Source organism: Coregonus clupeaformis, chromosome 19 (assembly GCF_020615455.1).
Source record: "Coregonus clupeaformis isolate EN_2021a chromosome 19, ASM2061545v1, whole genome shotgun sequence".
In the NCBI taxonomy this organism is placed as follows: domain Eukaryota; kingdom Metazoa; phylum Chordata; class Actinopteri; order Salmoniformes; family Salmonidae; genus Coregonus; species Coregonus clupeaformis.
In genome coordinates this window covers 25,029,533-25,048,671 of record NC_059210.1, presented here as the reverse complement: position 1 = coordinate 25,048,671, position 19,139 = coordinate 25,029,533, and the positions used below count along the sequence as shown (strand labels likewise).

Below are 19,139 nucleotides of genomic sequence, written 5' to 3'. Positions count from 1 at the left end.
TCTCATCTGACCAGAGTACCTTCTTCCATATGTTTGGGGAGTCTCCCACATGACTTTTGGCGAACACCAAACATGTTTTCTTATTTTTTTCTTTAAGCAATGGCTTTTTTCAGGCCACTCTTCCATAAAGCCCAGCTCTGTGTAGTGTACGGCTTAAAGTGGTCCTATGGACAGATACTCCAATCTCCACTGTGGAGCTTTGCAGCTCCTTCAGGGTTACCTTTCGTCTCTTTGTTGCCTCTCTGATTAATGCCCTTCTTGCCTGGTCTGTGAGTTTGGGTGGGTGGCCCTCTCTTGGCAGGTTTGTTGTGATGCCATATTCTTTCAATTTTTTAATAATGGATTTAATGGTGCTCTGTGGGATGTTCAAAGTTTCTGATATTTTTTTATAACCCAACCCTGATCTGTACTTCTCCACAACTTTGTCCCTGACCTGTTTGGAGAACTCCTTGGTCTACATGGTGCCGCTGTTTTGAACAGATTAGATTATACTATTTAGGAGGAGCAGCCAGCTCTTAAACGAGTGCACCAAGGAGAACGCAACAAGCATGCAGATTCATTAAGTAAAAATACATTATCTAAGTAGGGATAGCTAACACATAATGTCACAAAGCATGATGCGCTAGCCAGTTAAAATTCATTCCGGTTAATGTTCAACTGGTTAATTTGGCAGAAAAACAATTTCTCTATGTTTCTCAAAGTTACTGTAGCTGGCAAATTAATTTGATCATGCTTTGTGATACACCAGGTTTTATACTGTATTAGTCCACACAGCATGTCGCCCTGTCACCTACAGTAGAACATGATGAACACCTCAGGAAACAATACAATTGGCCAACCACAGTCATGCTTTTTTTTCCTACCAGATCCACGATGAGAAGGTTCTAGCTAGTATATCCCTCTAGCTAGTATATCCATCTGTCCTTCGACTCTTGTTGGATGTAGATGTCCGGTTTATCAGGTACCAGTCTCCCATGACTGTTATGATAATGTATTTTCAAGTTAATTACAATGTGCTTTTTGCTTTAGCACCATCTGTACTTGATAGAGCAGATCTAGTCTCACGTGCTGAAGTAGGCCATCTGGCGCAAGAGACTCATGGGGAGGGAGACTAGAGCAGACCCAGAAGTTCTGACTGAGCGCACATTTAAGCACCCGAGGATGGCCCATTTACTTTATGCTCTTAAAATGTATACTGTGGCAGTTCCCCCTCATAGCAAATAGCTGGCAATACAATCCAAGCAATGTTTGCACTGCCTATTTGCCTGCGGCGCTGCTGCTGCTAGCAGAGTCAATGAGGGGCAGAGTAGTAAGTTACTTAACAATATATTATTTGAAACAGGAAAATGTACACATTTGCTTCACTTTTATGAGCATTTACAACATAATCCATTAATTATATAATGGGTGCCTAAAACTGCTCATAACAAAAACTCTGCTTGTGAATTTGAAATTCTATCAACAACAGTGTGTTGAATAGACTTAGAGAACTGTGCCTCCTCTGTTGGACAGTAGGACCGAGGGCTGCAGACAGACAGAGGCAGGCAGAGCTGGGAGGTGCCTGTCAGGGAGTAAAAATAAACACTCAGCGCTCCACACCCTGAAGCGAGGTAGAAGTTTCACTGCATTCCTGTCCTGCAACTCATACTCGCCCATCTGCAAGGACATATTCGTTGTGTGTGTGTGTGTGTGTGTTTAGGTCTGTGTTCAGTACCCCTGACCAGGCCTCACCTTGATCTCAGGACCACAGTGTGTATGTTAGTGTGTGTGTTAAAACATCACATTGGAGGGGGTGAGGGCCAGACATCCGCATACGCCTACTGACCTAAACCTCAGCACATTGTCAGGTACCGTACAGTCCCTCGTTCACTCTCCTTATTCTTTCCCTCCCCGACTCCCTTCATCCTTCTTTATCTATATTTCATTTTCCTCTGACTAAGATGGCGCGGTACTGCGAGCTCTGATCCAAAGCTGTTTTGCGAGCTCTGACTCAACGTTGCTATTTAGTGATAATTTTGGCTTTTATTTTTACTTTATTTTCACAAAATGTAACCACTATAATTTCTTATAACCGACAAGAACTTTTGAACATCAGTTACTTACCCCAATTCCGGCTTAAACTTCGACTTCGACTCATCTGCCCTGGGCTCTTTCTGTAATTCCGACCCAATATTTGGAGTACCCAAGAGGAAACCCCGGTGTTATAGAGGAAAGAGCGGGGGAATCCTGGCGAGATTAAGACTTCTTCCCTCCATTCTATTGGCCAATTTAAGTTACTTGATAATAAGATAGATGACCTCCAATCGTGGGTTTGCTACCAACGGGACTCTCATAACTGCAATATTCTCTGCTTTTCTGAAACATGGCTTTCGGACAAGATACCCCCCATGGCTATCCAACTCGATGGATTCTCCATTCACTAAGCGGACAGGACAGTAGAGTCAGGGAAATTGAGAGGGGGAGGGGTGTGCCTCTTCATTAACAACAAATGGTGTTCTGATTCGAGTGCAGTCGTAGCCTCGACCCATTGTTCACTCGTCTTGGAATACCTCATGGTCCAATGCCGACACTTCTACCTCGCAAGGAAGTTTTCAGCTGTTATTGTGACTGTTGTATACATTCCACCTCAGGACAAGAAATATACAGTGCATTTGGAAAGTATTCAGACCCCTAGACTTTTTCCACATTTTGTTACGTTACATCCTTATTAAAAATGGATTTAAAAAACAATTATCCTCAGCAATCTACACACAATACCCCATAATGACAAAGCAAAAACAATTTTTTAGAAATGTTAGCACATTTATTAAATATAAAAAACTGAAATACCTTATTTACGTAAGTACTCAGACCCTTTGCTATGAGACTCGAAATTGAGCTCAGGTGCATCCTGTTTCTATTGATCATCCTTGAGATGTTTCTACAACTTGATTGGAGGCCACCTGTGGTAAATTCAATTGATTGGACATGATTTGGAAAGGCACACACCTGTCTATATAAGGTCCCACAGTTGACGTTGCATGTCAGCGCAGAAACCAAGCCATTAGGTCGAAGGAATTGTCTGTAGAGCCCCGAGACAGGATTGTGTCGAGGCACAGATCTGGGGAAGGGTACCAAATAAATTCTGCAGTATTGAAGGTCCCCAAGAACACAGTGGCCTCCATCATTCTTAAATGGAAGAAGTTTGGAACAACTAAGACTCTTTCTAGAGCTGGCCTCCTGGCAAAACTGAGCAATCGGGTTAGAAGGGCCTTGGTCAGGGAGGTGATGAAGAACCCAACGGTCACTCTGACAGAGCTCTAGAGTTCCTCTGTGGAGATGGGAGAATCTTCCAGAAGGACAACCATCTCTGCAGCACTCCACCAATCAGGCCTTTATGGTAGAGTGGCCAGACGGAAGCCACTCCTTAGTAAAAGGCACATGACAGCCCGCTTGGAGTTTACCAAAACACACCTAAAGACTCTAAGACCATGAGAAACAAGATTCTCTGGTCTTTTAAAACCAAGATTTAACTCTTTGATCTGAATGCCTGGAGGAAACCTGGCACCATCTCTACGGTGAAGCATGACGGTGGCAGCATCATGCTGTGGGGGTGTTTTTCAGTGGCAGGGACTGGGAGACTAGTCAGGATCGAGGCAAAGATGAACGGAGCAAAGTACAGAGAGCTCCTTGATGAAAACCTGCTCCAGACCGCTCAGGACCTCAGACTGGGGTGAAGGTTCACCTTCCAACAGGACAATGACCCTAAGCACACAGCCAAGACAACGCAGGAGTGGCTTCGGGACAAGTCTCTGAATGTCCTTCAGTGGCCCAGCCAGAGCCTGGACTTGAACCCGATCGAACATCTCTGGAGAGACCTGAAAATAGCTGTGCAGCAACGCTCCCCATCCAGCCTGACAGAGCTTGAGAGGATCTGCAGAGAAGAATGGGAGAAACTCCCCAAATACAGGTATGCCAAGCTTGTAGGGTCATACCCAAGAACACTCAAGGCTGTAATTGCTGCCAAAGGTGCTTCAACTAAGTACTGAGTAAAGGGTCTGAATACTTATGTAAATGTGATTTATTTTTAATTTTTTATAAATTAGCAACATTTTCTAAAAAACTGTTTTTGCTTTGTCATTATGGGGTATTGTGTGTAGATTGGTGAGGAAAAAATAAAATGTAATCAATTTTAGAAAAAGGCTATAACCTAACAAAATGTGGAAAAAGTCAAGGGGTCTGAATACTTTCCCGAAGGCACTGTAACAAGGTGGCACTTAACGAACTGTACGAAGCTATAAACAAGCAGGAAAACCTACATGCGGAAGCTGCCTTCCTTGTCGCTGCCGATTTTTATTCTGCGTCACACGTTCCCTTCGCCACTAGGGGTGATAGAGTCCTAGACTACTGTTACTCTACCCACAAGCAAGCATACAAGGTAAAGGAAAGGGCTACCACACACAGGGCCATCACAGACAACCCTGAGGCTCAGGACAGGATGACCTCCGCAGAGTCATCAAACGAGCAAAAGGAAAATATAGGAATAAAGTGGATTCATATGCAGGTGGCAGGGGCTACAGTCCATTACGGATTACAAAGAAAGACCCAGCCATGATCTGCCCAACGAGGTCTCTCTACCAGATGAACTCAACGTATTTTATGCACGCTACGACAGTAACAACCCCGTACCGTGCGTGAGGTACCCCACCGAACAAGAGGACTGGGTGATCTCGCTCTCCAAGGCCGACGTGAGTAAGGTCTTTAATCAGGTCAACACTCGCAAGGCCGTGTGGCCAGAAGGTATTCCAGGGTGCGGTATCAAAGCATGCGAAGATCCGCTGGCAGGCATATACAATTAATTTTCAACCTCTCCTTGTCCCAGTCTGTAATTCCCACATGTTTTAAGATGACTACCATCATACCCAGTGGTGTAAAGTACTTCAAAGTACTACTTAAGTAGTTTGTTTGGGTAGCTGTACTTTACTATTTATATTTTTGACTACTTTTACTTCACTACATTCCTAAAGAGAATAATTAACTTTTTACTACACACATTTTCACTGACACCCAAAAGAAAGAAAATTGTGCCGTTTGGTTTGCTTAATTTAAGCAATTTGAAATTATTTATACTTGTACTTTTACTATTGATACTTAAGTATATTTTTGCAATTACATTTACTTTTGATACTTAAGTATATTTAAAACCAAATACTCTTAAGTAGTATTTTACTGGGTGACTTTCACTTTTACTTGAAGCATTTTAGGTATCTTGAAGGTATCTTTACTTTTACTCAAGTATGACTTTCGGGTACTTTTTCTACCACTGATCATTCCTGTTCCCAAGAACTCTACCACCCTGTAGAACTCACATCTGTAATCATGAAGTGATTTGAAAGGCTGGTTATGGTACACATCAACTCCATCATCCCAGACACCCTAGACCCACTCCAATTTGCATACCACCCAACAGATCCATAGACGACACAATCTCAATTGCACTCCACACTGCCCTCACCCACCTAGATCAATATATTTTTTTGTTTACATCCCTGCTAGTCAGCATTTCTCCTTTGCCAAGATAATCCATCCACCTGACAGGTGTGGCATATCAAGAAGCTGATTAAACAGCATTATTATTACACAGGTGCATCTTGTGCTGGGGACAGTAAAAGGCCACTCTAAAATGAGCAGTTTTGTCACACAACAAAATGCCACAGATGTCTCATGTTTTGAGGGAGCGTGCAATTGACATGTGGACTGTAGGAATGTCCCAGAGCTGTTGCCAGAGAATTGAATGTTACTTTCTCTACTATAAGCTGCCTCTAATGTTGTTTTAGAGAATTTGGCAGTATCTCCAACCGGCCTCACAACCGCAGACCACGTGTAACCACACCAGCCCAGTACCTCCACATCATCTGAGACCAGCCACCCAGACAGCTGATGAAACTGAGGAGTGTTTCTGTCTGTAATAAAGCCATTTTGTGGGGGACAATGTATTCTGATTGGCTGGGCCTGGCTCCCCATTGGGTGGGCCTGGCTCCCACGTGGGATTGGGGGGGGGGCTATTACCACCACACCATGTGACCGATTAGTCACGGTAATTAGGCTTCTCCAAGCTCTCATGCTGCTATTGGTCATTAGTAGCCTACCAAACTTGCTAACTGCCTGGTACTCAGCACTCTATTGTCCATATAATCACTCTGACATCAATGCAAAAGTTATCCAAAATATAATCAAACACTTCATGAGTGCCCATGAGCTCATGTTGCGCAACATTTCTATAGGCTATGCAATTGCGCGAGAAAACAGAGTGATGGTCTCTACTAAAAAGAGGAGATTACATGTATTTTTTCCCACTGCCCCTGTTTCGAGACAGGTGCATGATAATGGTCCATTCTAAATCAAAACAAAGTTCACACATATATTATTCAGTATATGTAAAGACAAGATTAAATCAAGAATAGTCTGATGGGTGACAATATTAGCCTATCACTTGTGAATGATATATTATCCCTTGTGAATGATGCCCAGTATAAGCAACTGCTTTTTTGTGTGACTTTTTCTAATCATAGTCGCACACCTCATAGCCCATAGGCCTATATGTTTTGATAAGGTTTGTATCACAACTAAAGTGGCCAAACAACTTCTTAAAATTAAGCACATTAATCCGCTTTACAAGGGGTTTAGAGCCTAACTGGCAAACATAAACAGCGCATGACTTTCAAGTTTAGGGAAGATAATTTTCACCATAGAAATGTACCTTTATAATAAAAGCATTACATGCATAATCACATTTGCAGCCTTTTGATAACGGTGTTTTCCAGCTAATGGAACATTCCCGCTTATAGCCTACTGCCTTGTGCGCCTTGCTGCGCTTATAATGTGAAGAAATAGCCTAATAGTTTATAAAACATTTAAGCTACATGTTCTGATCTGTTGTGTCAGCCACATAGCGTAAAAAAAAGTTTTTGGATGCTAGTTGTTATTACTGTCCCAGACTATGTTTGGAATATTTATTTCTCGCACAGAATAGAATAAGTCGACTTTTGTACTATGAGGGATAGTAGATTGACATAGGCTTGTGCTTTTGCTGTCCGTTAGGCCTACTCATATTGTTGGCTAACGAAAAGCAAATGTGGACAGTTCTTCCAATATCTTCAATACGCACCTTCGATGCGCACAGTTGCGTCACCAATGTGTCTGTCTTCACTTGTAGCCTGTGAGAAAGACCCGATCACGTGATGGAGAGCCATGTGAATGAGAGGTGCTTAGGAGCTTGCAGCACTCAGGGGGAAGGGCACAAGGCAGCACTCCCAGCCACTATTTCTTTGTTAACCGCTCAACACAGAATAGCTGCATGTGCACACTCCCTCAAATCGTTTGGAGAAAATATTTATATTTTATTCAGATTTGTTCAATTGTATTCTTCATACTATGAAATAATTTAAAATAATGCCACGGAATTCTAAGCAAATCTTGTCTGCTAAATGAACTAGTGTAGCCCATTTGGCATAGCCAGATCGGGACCTAACATAACTCAGAGTATGCTTTTCTGTTCTTCTGAAGTAGACTACATTTTCTTCATATCATGCTTCTTTAGACCTGTCTAAAATAAATAATGGATTTATTGTGAAGGTGTTGGCTATATTACATGGATTTATTATACTTTTTTTTAATGTAGATGTTCCAAAGGTCTGCATTAATGGCTTGTAGGCTACAGTGGGGAAAAAAAGTATTTAGTCAGCCACCAATTGTGCAAGTTCTCCCACTTAAAAAGATGAGAGAGGCCTGTAATTTTCATCATAGGTACACGTCAACTATGACAGACAAAATGAGAAAAAAAATCCAGAAAATCACATTGTAGGATTTTTTATGAATTTATTTTCAAATTATGGTGAAAAATAAGTATTTGGTCAATAACAAAAGTGTCTCAATACTTTGTTATATACCCTTTGTTGGCAATGACACAGGTCAAACGTTTTCTGTAAGTCTTCACAAGGTTTTCACACACTGTTTCTGGTATTTTGGCCCATTCCTCCATGCAGATCTCCTCTAGAGCAGTGATGTTTTGGGGCTGTCGCTGGGCAACACAGACTTTCAACTCCCTCAAAATATTTTCTATGGGGTTGAGATCTGGAGACTGGCTAGGTCACTCCAGGAGTCAGGACCTTGAAATGCTTCTTACGAAGCCACTCCTTCGTTGCCCGGGCGGTGTGTTTGGGATCATTGTCATGCTGAAAGACCCAGCCACGTTTCATCTTCAATGCCCTTGCTGATGGAAGGAGGTTTTCACTCAAAATCTCACGATACATGGCCCCATTCATTCTTTCCTTTACACGGATCAGTCGTCCTGGTCCCTTTGCAGAAAAACAGCCCCAAACCATGATGTTTCCACCCCCATGTTTCACAATAGGTATGGTGTTCTTTGGATGCAACTCAGCATTCTTTGTCCTCCAAACATGACGAGTTAAGTTTTTACCAAAAAGTAATATTTTGGTTTCATCTGACCATATGACATTCTCCCAATCCTCTTCTGGATCATCCAAATGCACTCTAGCAAACTTCAGACGGGCCTGGACATGTACTGGCTTAAGCAGGGGGACACGTCTGGCACTGCAGGATTTGAGCCCCTGGCGGTGTAGTGTGTTACTGATGGTAGGCTTTGTTACTTTGGTCCCAGCTCTCTGCAGGTCATTCACTAGGTCCCCCCGTGTGGTTCTGGGATTTTTGATCACCGTTCTTGTGATCATTTTGACCCTTACGGTGTGAGATCTTGCGTGGAGCCCCAGATCGAGGGGAGATTATCAGTGGTCTTGTATGTCTTCCATTTCCTAATAATTGCTCCCACAGTTGATTTCTTCAAACCAAGCTGCTTACCTATTGCAGATTCAGTCTTCCCAGCCTGGTGCAGGTCTACAATTTTGTTTCTGGTGTCCTTTGACAGCTCTTTGGTCTTGGCCATAGTGGAGTTTGGAGTGTGACTGTTTGAGGTTGTGGGCAGGTGTTTTTTATACTGATAACAAGTTCAAACAGGTGCCATTAATACAGGTAACGAGTGGAGGACAGAGGAGCCTCTTAAAGAAGAAGTTACAGGTCTGTGAGAGCCAGAAATCTTGCTTGTTTGTAGGTGACCAAATACTTATTTTCCACCATAATTTGCAAATAAATTCATTAAAAATCCTACAATGTGATTTTCTGGAAAATGTTTTCTCAATTTGTCTGTCATAGTTGACGTGTACCTATGATGAAAATTACAGGCCTCTCTCATCTTTTTAAGTGGGAGAACTTGCACAATTGGTGGCTGACTAAATACTTTTTTCCCCCACTGTATGTGTGGAAGCCAGGAGATGCTAAATGTGTTTATGTTAATTAATAGTCAATTACAGTGAGACCGACAGTTATTTGCTTGACAATCAGCAGCTGACGAAATGTTGTGACCGCCACAGCCCTAGAATTGGAAAAACATTGCCTGGTCTGATGAATCCCGGTTCCTGCTGTTTCACGATGATGGGAGGACTAGGATATGGAGAAAACCACATGAGTACATGCATCCATCATGCCGCGTGTCAACATTGCAGGCTGGTGGTGGTGGTGTGATGGTATGGGGTATGTTTTCATGGCACACATTGGGCCCCTTGATAAAAGTGGAGCAACATTTGAATGCCACAGGATATCTAAACATCATTGCCAATCAGGTGCATCCCTTCATGGCAGCAGTGGATTTTTTCAGCAGGATAATGCCCTATGCCACAAGAAACGAGCTATTCAGAGTAGAGATCCACTACCAGCCAACTCAACACAACTGAATGAAGCATTGGAGTCAACATGGGCCAACATCCCTGTGGACACCTTGTAAAGTCCATGGGCCGACGAATTTAGGCTGTTCTAAGGGCAAAATGGGGTGCAACTCAATATTCGGAAGATGTTCCTAATGTTTTGTACACTCAGTGTATATTTACATTTTCATTTTAGTCATTTAGCAGACGCTCTTATCCAGAGCGACTTACAGTTAGTGAGTGCATACATTATTATTTTTTCATACTGGCCCCCCGTGGGAATCGAACCCACAACCCTGGCATTGCAAACGCCATGCTCTACCAACTGAGCTACATCCCTGCCGGCCATTCCCTCCCCTACCCTGGGCCAATTGTGCGCCGCCCCATGGGTCTCCCGGTCGCGGCCGGCTACGACAGAGCCTGGATTCGAACCAGGATCTCTAGTGGCACAGCTAGCACTGCGATGCAGTGCCTTAGACCACTGCACCACTCGGGAGCCCAACATATTTACTCTACACACACACACGCACACGCACGCACACGCACGCACACGCACGCACACGCACACACACGCACACACACGCACACACACGCACATACATACAATCTTCATTTACGCTGCTGCTACTTTGTTTATCATACATCCTGATGCGTAGTCACCTTACCCCTATACATATCTACCTCTATCACTCCAGTATCCCTACACATTATAAATATGGTATTAGAATTGATCTTGTATATGGCTTCTTACTTTCTTGTGTTCTTCTTATTTGTTATTTGTGTTTTTGTTCTACCTTATGTTATTTTTTGTACTACATTGTTATTGTTTACTGCATTGTTGGGTTTAGAGCTTGCAAGAAAGGCATTTCACTGTACTTGTGCACTTGACATTAATACTTGAAATTTGAGGTTGTATCTCTGTAAACAGAGGCAGAGCCCAGAGGAAGTTACTTGTCTGTTCAAACTCTGCTAGTCTGATTAATCAGGCTGTAATTCACAATGATTTGGTATGTATTACATTTCTATGACTGTGATATGTTGTTGTTTATCTACCTTAGTTGAATGCACTGACTGTATGTTGCTCTGGATAAGTGTCTGCTGAATGACCACAATGTACACTACCAGTCAAAAGTTTGGACACATATTATATAAATCCTATAAATTAAAATGGCCAATTTAGGTGCAATCTATTAGCTTAATTTCTCAGATCAAATTATATTTCAACCAAATAATAATGTCTAACTACAGAAACCATTTTAGAACACTATGAGACAGTGGGTGTCTAAATCCTTTGTTGTTGTTGGAATGACCCATGTAAATGTGTGGATTACAGAGTGTATAGCTGTATCACAGATACAGTGAAACTCCTTGTCCTCCTCACACTGCCTCTCCACAGGGACGCGATGACATCACTGGGTGATAAAGGCTCTGTCCAGACACAGACCAAGGTCCTGTCACAGGGCTGCTGGACGCAGGTCAGCTGTCTCTGCTGTGTGTCTGAGCGGGTGGAGCCCCTGGTCCTCATCCAGCTGTCACACAACGTCCAGCCTGTCACCAAGAGGTGGCTCATCTCCCTGATTGAAGCTTCAAAGAGACACGGAGGTGAGAGGTCAGGTCAGAGGTCTGACTGTACTTCAGTCTGTCTTGCTTGTTTTGTTCCAGCCGAGTAATATTAACACATCTGATTCACCTGGGCTTGATGACTAGTTTATTAGTTGAGTCTCTAGTTTCAAAGTAGTGTATCCACATCCACTGACTGCTTTTATCATGTGGGTTAAGCCTGATGAAACGTTGCACAATACAACTGCGGGGGCATTCATTCATGTATCTTAGTTTATTAGCTGAATTAGGTGTGTCAATAAGTACTGGGCTGAAACATAAGCATATGCTAAGATCACTGCAGTAGAGGCAGGAGTATTGTAGTTGACCCTCTCCACACCCGTCGCTATGGGCGGTCCATAGGGGGCCGGGCCCGCCCCCACTTGAGGGAATGTATTATTAAATATACGTACTGTAGGCTAATAATAATTGTGCCCTGCCCTCCCATGCATTTCATATGCCCCCCTTAAGACTGAGGTCTGGTGACGGGTCTGACCCTCTCTCCTCCTCCCTGGACTAGGAGCATCGTTGCTGGCCCACCCTGGTGAGGATGAGTGTGGGAATGTGATCGTGGTGTCTGCTCCTCGCTGCACCCTTCTCAGAGCCACAGAGGATCTGGGTCTGTGTAAGAAATACCGCAATGAAGAGATGGTTGCTTTCTCCTACCACGACAGAGACAACTTCACCAATGTCGGTAAGAATGTTGGTAATGCTGGGGGAAGAGTAGAGGGATATTAACGGTAATAGCCGTTACAAGTTGTAACAGATCTTCAGCACCCAATACACCTTCTGTAGGAATAGAATCAACAAAATACACATTGACTGTTGTAATACTGTGGTAATATAGCCAAATGACATATTAAATGTAATATATATGACAGTCTTGATTGACACCTGTCGTCTGTGTTACCAGATGACATGCAGGAGTTCCTGACATTAGCGGAGCGTCAGTACATAGTCAAGATTGAGCTGGACTCTCTACAGGCCCAGAAGAAGCAGAGAATCCCTGGAGTCCCAGAGGCTCCAGGGGTCCTGAAGGCCTGGGAGAACATCTGTGAGTCTTTACGTGTGTGTGTGTGTGTGTGTGTGTGTGTGTGTGTGGGTATGTGAATAATGATGTAAATGGGGATGTTGGGTGATTCCTCAAAAAACTAGAACAAATAACGACCATGATGTTGGGGATTTTCACAAAATGTTATCCATAGAAAGGTCCTTTGGAGAAAGTATTGTTGACATATACACTACCGGTCAAAAGTTTTAGAACATTCATTTAAGGGTTTTTCTTTATTTGTACTATTTTCTACATTGTAGAATAATAGTGAAGACATCAAAACTATGAAATAACACATATGGAATCATGTAGTAATCAAAAAAGTGTTAAACAAATCAAAATATATTTTATATTTGAGATTCTTCAAATAGCCACCCTTTGCCTTGATGACAGCTTTGCACACTCTTGGCATTCTCTCAACCAGCTTCATGAGGTAGTCACCTGGAATGCATTTCAATTAACAGGTGCGCCTTCTTAAAAGTTAATTTGTGGAATTTCTTTCCTTCTTAATGCGTTTGAGCCAATCAGTTGTTTTGTGACAAGGTAGGGGTGGTATACAGAAGATAGCCCTATTTGGTAAAAGACCAAGTCCATATTAGGGCAAGAACAGCTCAAATAAGCAAAGAGAAACGACAGTCCATCATTACTTTAAGACATGAATGTCAGTCAATACGGAACATTTCTTCAAGTGCAGTCACAAAAACCATCAAGCACTATGATGAAACTGGCTCTCATGAGGACCGCCACAGGAATGGAAGACCCAGAGTTACCTCTGCTGCAGAGGATAAGTTCATTAGAGTTACCAGCCTCAGAAATTGCAGTCCAAATAAATGCTTCACAGAGTTCAAGTAACAGACACATCTCAACATCAACTGTTCAGAGGAGACTGTGTGAAGGAGAGTGATGGAGTGCTGCATCAGATGACCTGGCCTCCACAATCACCTGACCTCAACCCAATTGAGATGGTTTGGGATGAGTCGGACGGCAGAGTGAAGGAAAAGCAGCCAACAAGTGCTCAGCATATGTGGGAACTCCTTCAAGACTGTTGGAAAAGTATTCCAGGTTAAGCTGGTTGAGAGAATGCCAAGAGTGTGCAAAGCTGTCATCAAGGCAAAGGGTGGCTATTTGAAGAATCTCAAATATAAAATATATTTTGATTTGTGTAACACTTTTTTGGTTGCTACATGATTCCATATGTGTTATTTCATAGTTGTGATAGTTGTGATGTCTTCACTATTATTCTACAATGTAGAAAATAGTATAAATAAAGAAAAACCCTTGAATGAGTAGGTGTTCAAAAACGTTTGACCGGTAGTGTATTCGATATTTGTATCTTAAAACATACTTGAGAAATAATTTGTTGAAGTTGGAATATTTGTGGCCTTACCCAGGCCTCCTTTACAAAAGTATTCATCCCCCTTGGCGTTTTTCCTATTTTGTAATTTAAATGGATTTTTATTTGGATTTCATGTAATGGACATACACAAAATAGTCTAAATTGGTGGTGAAATGAAAAAAATTACTTGTTTCAAATAATTCTAAAAAAGAAATAATGGAAAAGTGGTGCGTGCATATGTATTCACCCCCTTTGCTATGAAGCCCCTAAATAAGATCTGGTGCAACCAATTATCTTCAGAAGTCATAATTAGTTAAATAAAGTCCACCTGTGTGCAATCTAAGTGTCACATGATCTGTCACATGATCTCAGTATATATACACCTGAAAGGCCCCAGAGTCTGCAACACCACTAAGCAAGGGGCACCACCAAGCAAGCGGCACCATGAAGACCAAGGAGCTCTCCGAACAGGTCAGGGACAAAGTTGTGGAGAAGTACAGATCAGGTTTGGGTTATAAAAAAATATTAGAAACTTTGAACATCCCATGGAGCACCATTAAATCCATTATTAAAAAATTGAAAGAATATGGCACCACAACAAACCTGCCAAGAGAGGGCCGCCCACCAAAACTCACGGACCAGGCAAGGAGGGCATTAATCAGAGAGGCAACAAAGAGACCAAAGATAACTCTGAAGGAGCTGCAAAGCTCCACAGCGGATTTTGAAGTATCTGTCCATAGGACCACTTTAAGCCGTACACTCCACAGAGCTGGGCTTTACGGAAGAGTGGCCAGAATGATGGATGGTGCTAAATACAGGGAAATTATTGAGGGAAATCTGTTTCAGTCTTCCAGAGAATTGAGACTGGGACGGAGGTTCACCTTCCAGCAGGACAATGACCCTAAGCATACTGCTAAAGCAACACTCGGGTGGTTTAAGGGGAAACATTTAAATGTCTTGGAATGGCCTAATCAAAGCCCAGACCTCAATCCAATTGAGAATCTGTGGTATGACTTAAAGATTGCTGTACACCAGCAGAATCCATCCAACTTGAAGGAGCTGGAGCAGTTTTGCGTTGAAGAATGGGCAAAAATTCCAGTGGCTAGATGTGCCAAGCTTATAGAGACATACCCCAAGAGACTTGCAACTGTAATTGCTGCAAAAGGTGGCTCTAAAAAGTATTGACTTTGGGGGGGCTGAATAGTTATGCACACTCAATTGTTCAGTTTTTTTGTCTTATTTCTTGTTTGTTTCACAATAAAAAATATTTTGCATCTTCAAAGTGGTAGGCATGTTGTTTAATTGAAATGATACAAACCCCCAAAAAATCCATTTTAATTCCAGGTTGTAAGGCAACAAAATAGGAAAAATGCCAACGGGGGTGAATACTTTCGCAAGCCACTGTAAGACTCCATAATGGTGTGCTACAAAGTGATACAAGGTGATACAAATCAAAAGTTGGTGTCATATAAGGTTTACCCCTTTCTCTGTGATATGAGTATTATTTTGATTTCAATAACACATTTCTTACATTAATTTATGAATATAAAAAAATATAAACATGAATATTGAAAGTATACAATTTGGCAAATTTTTCAATATATTGTAGAACATAATATACTCTACAGGCATATCAAAGTTCCAGAGTGGGATCTCTGCTAGTTTTAAACTGATGTCCCAATTTATACAGAGACATTAACATGGCCTCCCGAATGGCGCAGCGGTCTAAGGCACTGCATCGCAGTGTTGAGGCGTCACTACAACCTGGGGTTCGATCCCAGGCTGTGTTACAACCAGCCGTGTCCGGGAGTCCCATAGGGCATTGCATAATTGGTCCGGCGCCGTCCCGGCTAGGGGAGGGTTTGGCCGGGGGGCTTTACTTGGCTCTTCGCGCTATTGCGAATCCTTGTGGCGGGCCGGCCGCCTGCAGGCTGACTTCGGTTGTCAGTTGAACTGTGTTTCTTCTGACACATTGCTGTAACTGGCTTCCGGGTTATTCGAGCAGGTGTTAAGCCTGTTTCGGAGGACGCATGACTCGCCTCTCCAAAGCCCGTTGGGGAGTTGCAGCGATGAGACAAGATCGTAATCACGAAAAAGGGGGTAGAAATATACATTGACATAATATTAGCAACGTAACCAATCCCAGCCCTCCTTTTACTTGTATCATTGCACACCCTGCAAATCACCAGCAGAGGGCAACCATTTTGAATCCATTTTCACATTCACTCTGTTGGTAATGCATACAAATTGGATCGTAACTCTAAAAGTAGCAGAGATCCCATTCTGGAACTTTAATATATTATTGAAATCAAAATACTCATATTACAGAGCAAGCGGTAAAGCTTCAGATGGCACAAACTTTTGCTTTGTAGCACCTAGAGATGAAACATTATGGAGTGTTAAAGTAGGCCTTGGTAAGGGGGTGGGAGGGGGCAGGGGCGTACTGTTTGTGCACGTGTGCCATTCTGCTTACCTCAGCATGTTCTGTCCTCTATGTCATGGTCTTGCTTAGCTAAGCTGTTCTGCAGCAGAGCAGAGCACCACCTCTGGCTGATCATTTCAGTGCTCTCTCCTGTCCTCTCTCACTGCTCTGTGATCTGTATTCTTCTGAGAATTACAACGAACTGTCCCTTACGTATGCTGGATAGTGTTAACAATGTAATACAGCCAAGCTTCTGGATATGTTACCTCTTGTTACCTGTCTGTATGTGTAATATTGTACAGATCCCTGACGTAGCCCATCCGTCCTGTGTCTGTACTGTAGGTCAGAAGCTGGAGAGAGCAGGAGTGATAAAGGACATCTTCCCTCTACATGACCAGCAGAGACTGAATGAAGTCGGCAGAAGGTGGTCCTCTAAGAAGCAGATATGGAGACAGCCTCTCGGTAAACAACAACATACAGTAAACACAAACACAAAAAGGTTACATACACACACACTAGAGCTGATAACCCCTCTGTAGCTCAGCTGGTAGAGCACGGCGCTTGTAACGCCAAGGTAGTGGGTTCGATCCCCGGGACCACCCATACACAAAAAAAATGTATGCACGCATGACTGTAAGTCGCTTTGGATAAAAGCGTCTGCTAAATGGCTTATTATTTATAACGATAAACTGAAAATTACAGACACCGACATTGCTTTACTCTTACCAAAGCATTTTGCTTACGTTGGTAATTTTCTGTGATTTCTCTACACAACGTTCTTGTAGATTGTGCTAAAACCATTATTTGGTCAACAGTAATAGCCTATGCATTATGTTGATTCATGCTATGAAAGTATCTGCCTGTCCCTGTTTTGCTGTTGGCTGATGACTCTCATTCCCATCTCCCACCGTGTGCACAGAGGGAGAGATGCATTCTGAGAAGCACAAGCATATGACCGTTGTTCAAAATGCTATTGTGAGAAAAATCTAAGGTCTAAGGCACTGCATCGCAGTGCTAACTGTGCTACTAGAGATCCTGGTTCGTATCCAGGCTCTGTCGCAGCCGGCCGCGACCGGGAGACTCATGGGCGGCGCACAATTGGCCCAGCGTCGTCCAGGGTAGGGGAGGGAATGGCCGGCAGGGATGTAGCTCAGTTGATAGAGCATGGCGTTTGCAACGCCAGGGTTGTGGGTTCGTTTCCCATGGGGGGCCAGTATAAAAATAAAAAAAATGTATTCACTAACTGTAAGTCGCTCTGGATAAGAGCGTCTGCTAAATGACTAAAATGTAAATGTAAATGTAAAAAAAATATTGTTTTCAAAGCAACTAGTGTTGTTCTAGTTACAGAGAGGAGAGTCACAGCTTTTTGTGAGTTTAGAATGTATTTCTAACCTCTTAATATTGAGTTCATGGCACCACTTTACAACTGCAGTAGGCTGTAGTTAGTATGGTTTTGATGCGCCCCCGCTTAGCAGAGTCGAGTGGAGCGCGCCATTTGCAGTGAATAGGCCTGCATCAAGTAGCCTAGGCCTGGTGCTGTAACAATTTTGTAAAACATTAGCCTACATTGACTGATAGATTAATCAATTAGCCTACATGGCTATCTAATATCATATTTAGAGTTGTGTTTTGATTTCCCACTTACTCAGGTGGTGAATAATACAGTCTTAGAAAAAAGGGTTCCGAAAGGGTTCTTTGGCTGTCCCCATAGGAGAACCCTTTATGGTTCCAGGTAGAATCCTTTTTGGTTCTAGGTATAACTCCATGTAGAACACTCTGGGAAAAGGGTTCTTACATGGAACCCAATAGGGCTCTACCTGGAACCAAAAAGGGTTCTTCAAAGGGTTATCCTATGGGGACAGCAGAATAACTGTTTTAGGTTCTAGATAGTACCTTTTTTTCTAAGTGTGTATAGGCTCTAGGCCAATATGCACAAAGATGTCAGCAAATTCTCTGAAGAGCCAAAAATACATCTGATAATTCAGGATCCTATTTTGACAGGTTGCACATCAAAATATCAATCATGAATTTCCTGGATATGTTAGATGAAATAGCTTACTTTAATTATCGGCTACCATCTCAGTTGTCTTACTTGGCATTGACAAAAAAAAAATCCAGAGCCCTGCCGCTAATGTAAAGTAACTGTCCATTATATTTTGTTTTGTTTATCGTTGTATTTGTTGTTATCGAGCAAAATAGTTACATTTATCACAATATTACTTTTTGTCCATATCGCCCAGCTCTAGCAACTCCACAAACATTTACTCCTTTGTCCTACTAATGATCTCTCTCTTCCTGTGCAGATGCAATACAATCATATTTTGGAGGCACCGTGGCATTTTACTTCAGCTTTCTGCAATTCTACACCTGGGCCCTGGTGCCCCCTGCCTTCCTGGGCCTGGTCCTGACCTTTCTACAGCCTGCCGGTGGATTGGGTAGTGGGGTGGTGAAGGAGCAGGCCGGGGAGTGGGTGATGGAGGAGGAGGAAGATTATGGCCCCTCAGTCAGCGGTCACATGGTACAGGCTGTATTCAGCATGCTGTGGTCCACGCTGTTCATCGAGTTCTGGAAGCGCCGGAGCTCCTCCCTCTCCCACCGCTGGGGCACACGCCACCTGACTGAGCGCTTCGCCGAGCCCCGCCCTGGCTTCCACGGCACCCTGGGGATCAACCCTGTGACAGGCCGTCTGGAGCCCCTATTCCCGGAGTGGCAGAGGCAGCTGCGTGTGTGCCTGGTGTCGTTGCCCCTAGTAGGGCTGTTCCTGGGACTGGTGGTGCTGGGCATGACAGGCTTCTACCACGGAGAGGCCCTGGTACAGGGCTTCCATCAGGACAGCGGATCCCTGTTCTCTGGAGCTCTGCTCTACCTGCCCTCTATAGCCCACACAGTCTACACCAACATATTGAAGAATGTGTACCACACTGTGGCCATGCAACTCACCAAGTGGGGTGAGAAAGGGCACTGGGCATTGGGGAG

At 43.2% G+C, this 19,139-nt stretch overlaps 1 protein-coding gene across 1 annotated transcript in view; it reads left to right on the top strand.

Moving 5' to 3' along the window:
* Positions 1-1,666: 1,666 nt before the first annotated feature.
* Positions 1,667-19,139, top strand: part of LOC121531785 (anoctamin-10-like) — a 36,949-nt gene continuing 19,476 nt past the window's right edge. The window contains exons 1-6 of the mRNA XM_041837233.1: positions 1,667-1,847; positions 11,152-11,357; positions 11,875-12,048; positions 12,268-12,408; positions 16,506-16,625; positions 18,467-19,111. Coding sequence (XP_041693167.1) covers positions 11,159-11,357; positions 11,875-12,048; positions 12,268-12,408; positions 16,506-16,625; positions 18,467-19,111 — 1,279 coding nt within the window. The 5' untranslated portion in view covers positions 1,667-1,847; positions 11,152-11,158. The remainder of the gene's footprint in view (positions 1,848-11,151; positions 11,358-11,874; positions 12,049-12,267; positions 12,409-16,505; positions 16,626-18,466; positions 19,112-19,139) is intronic.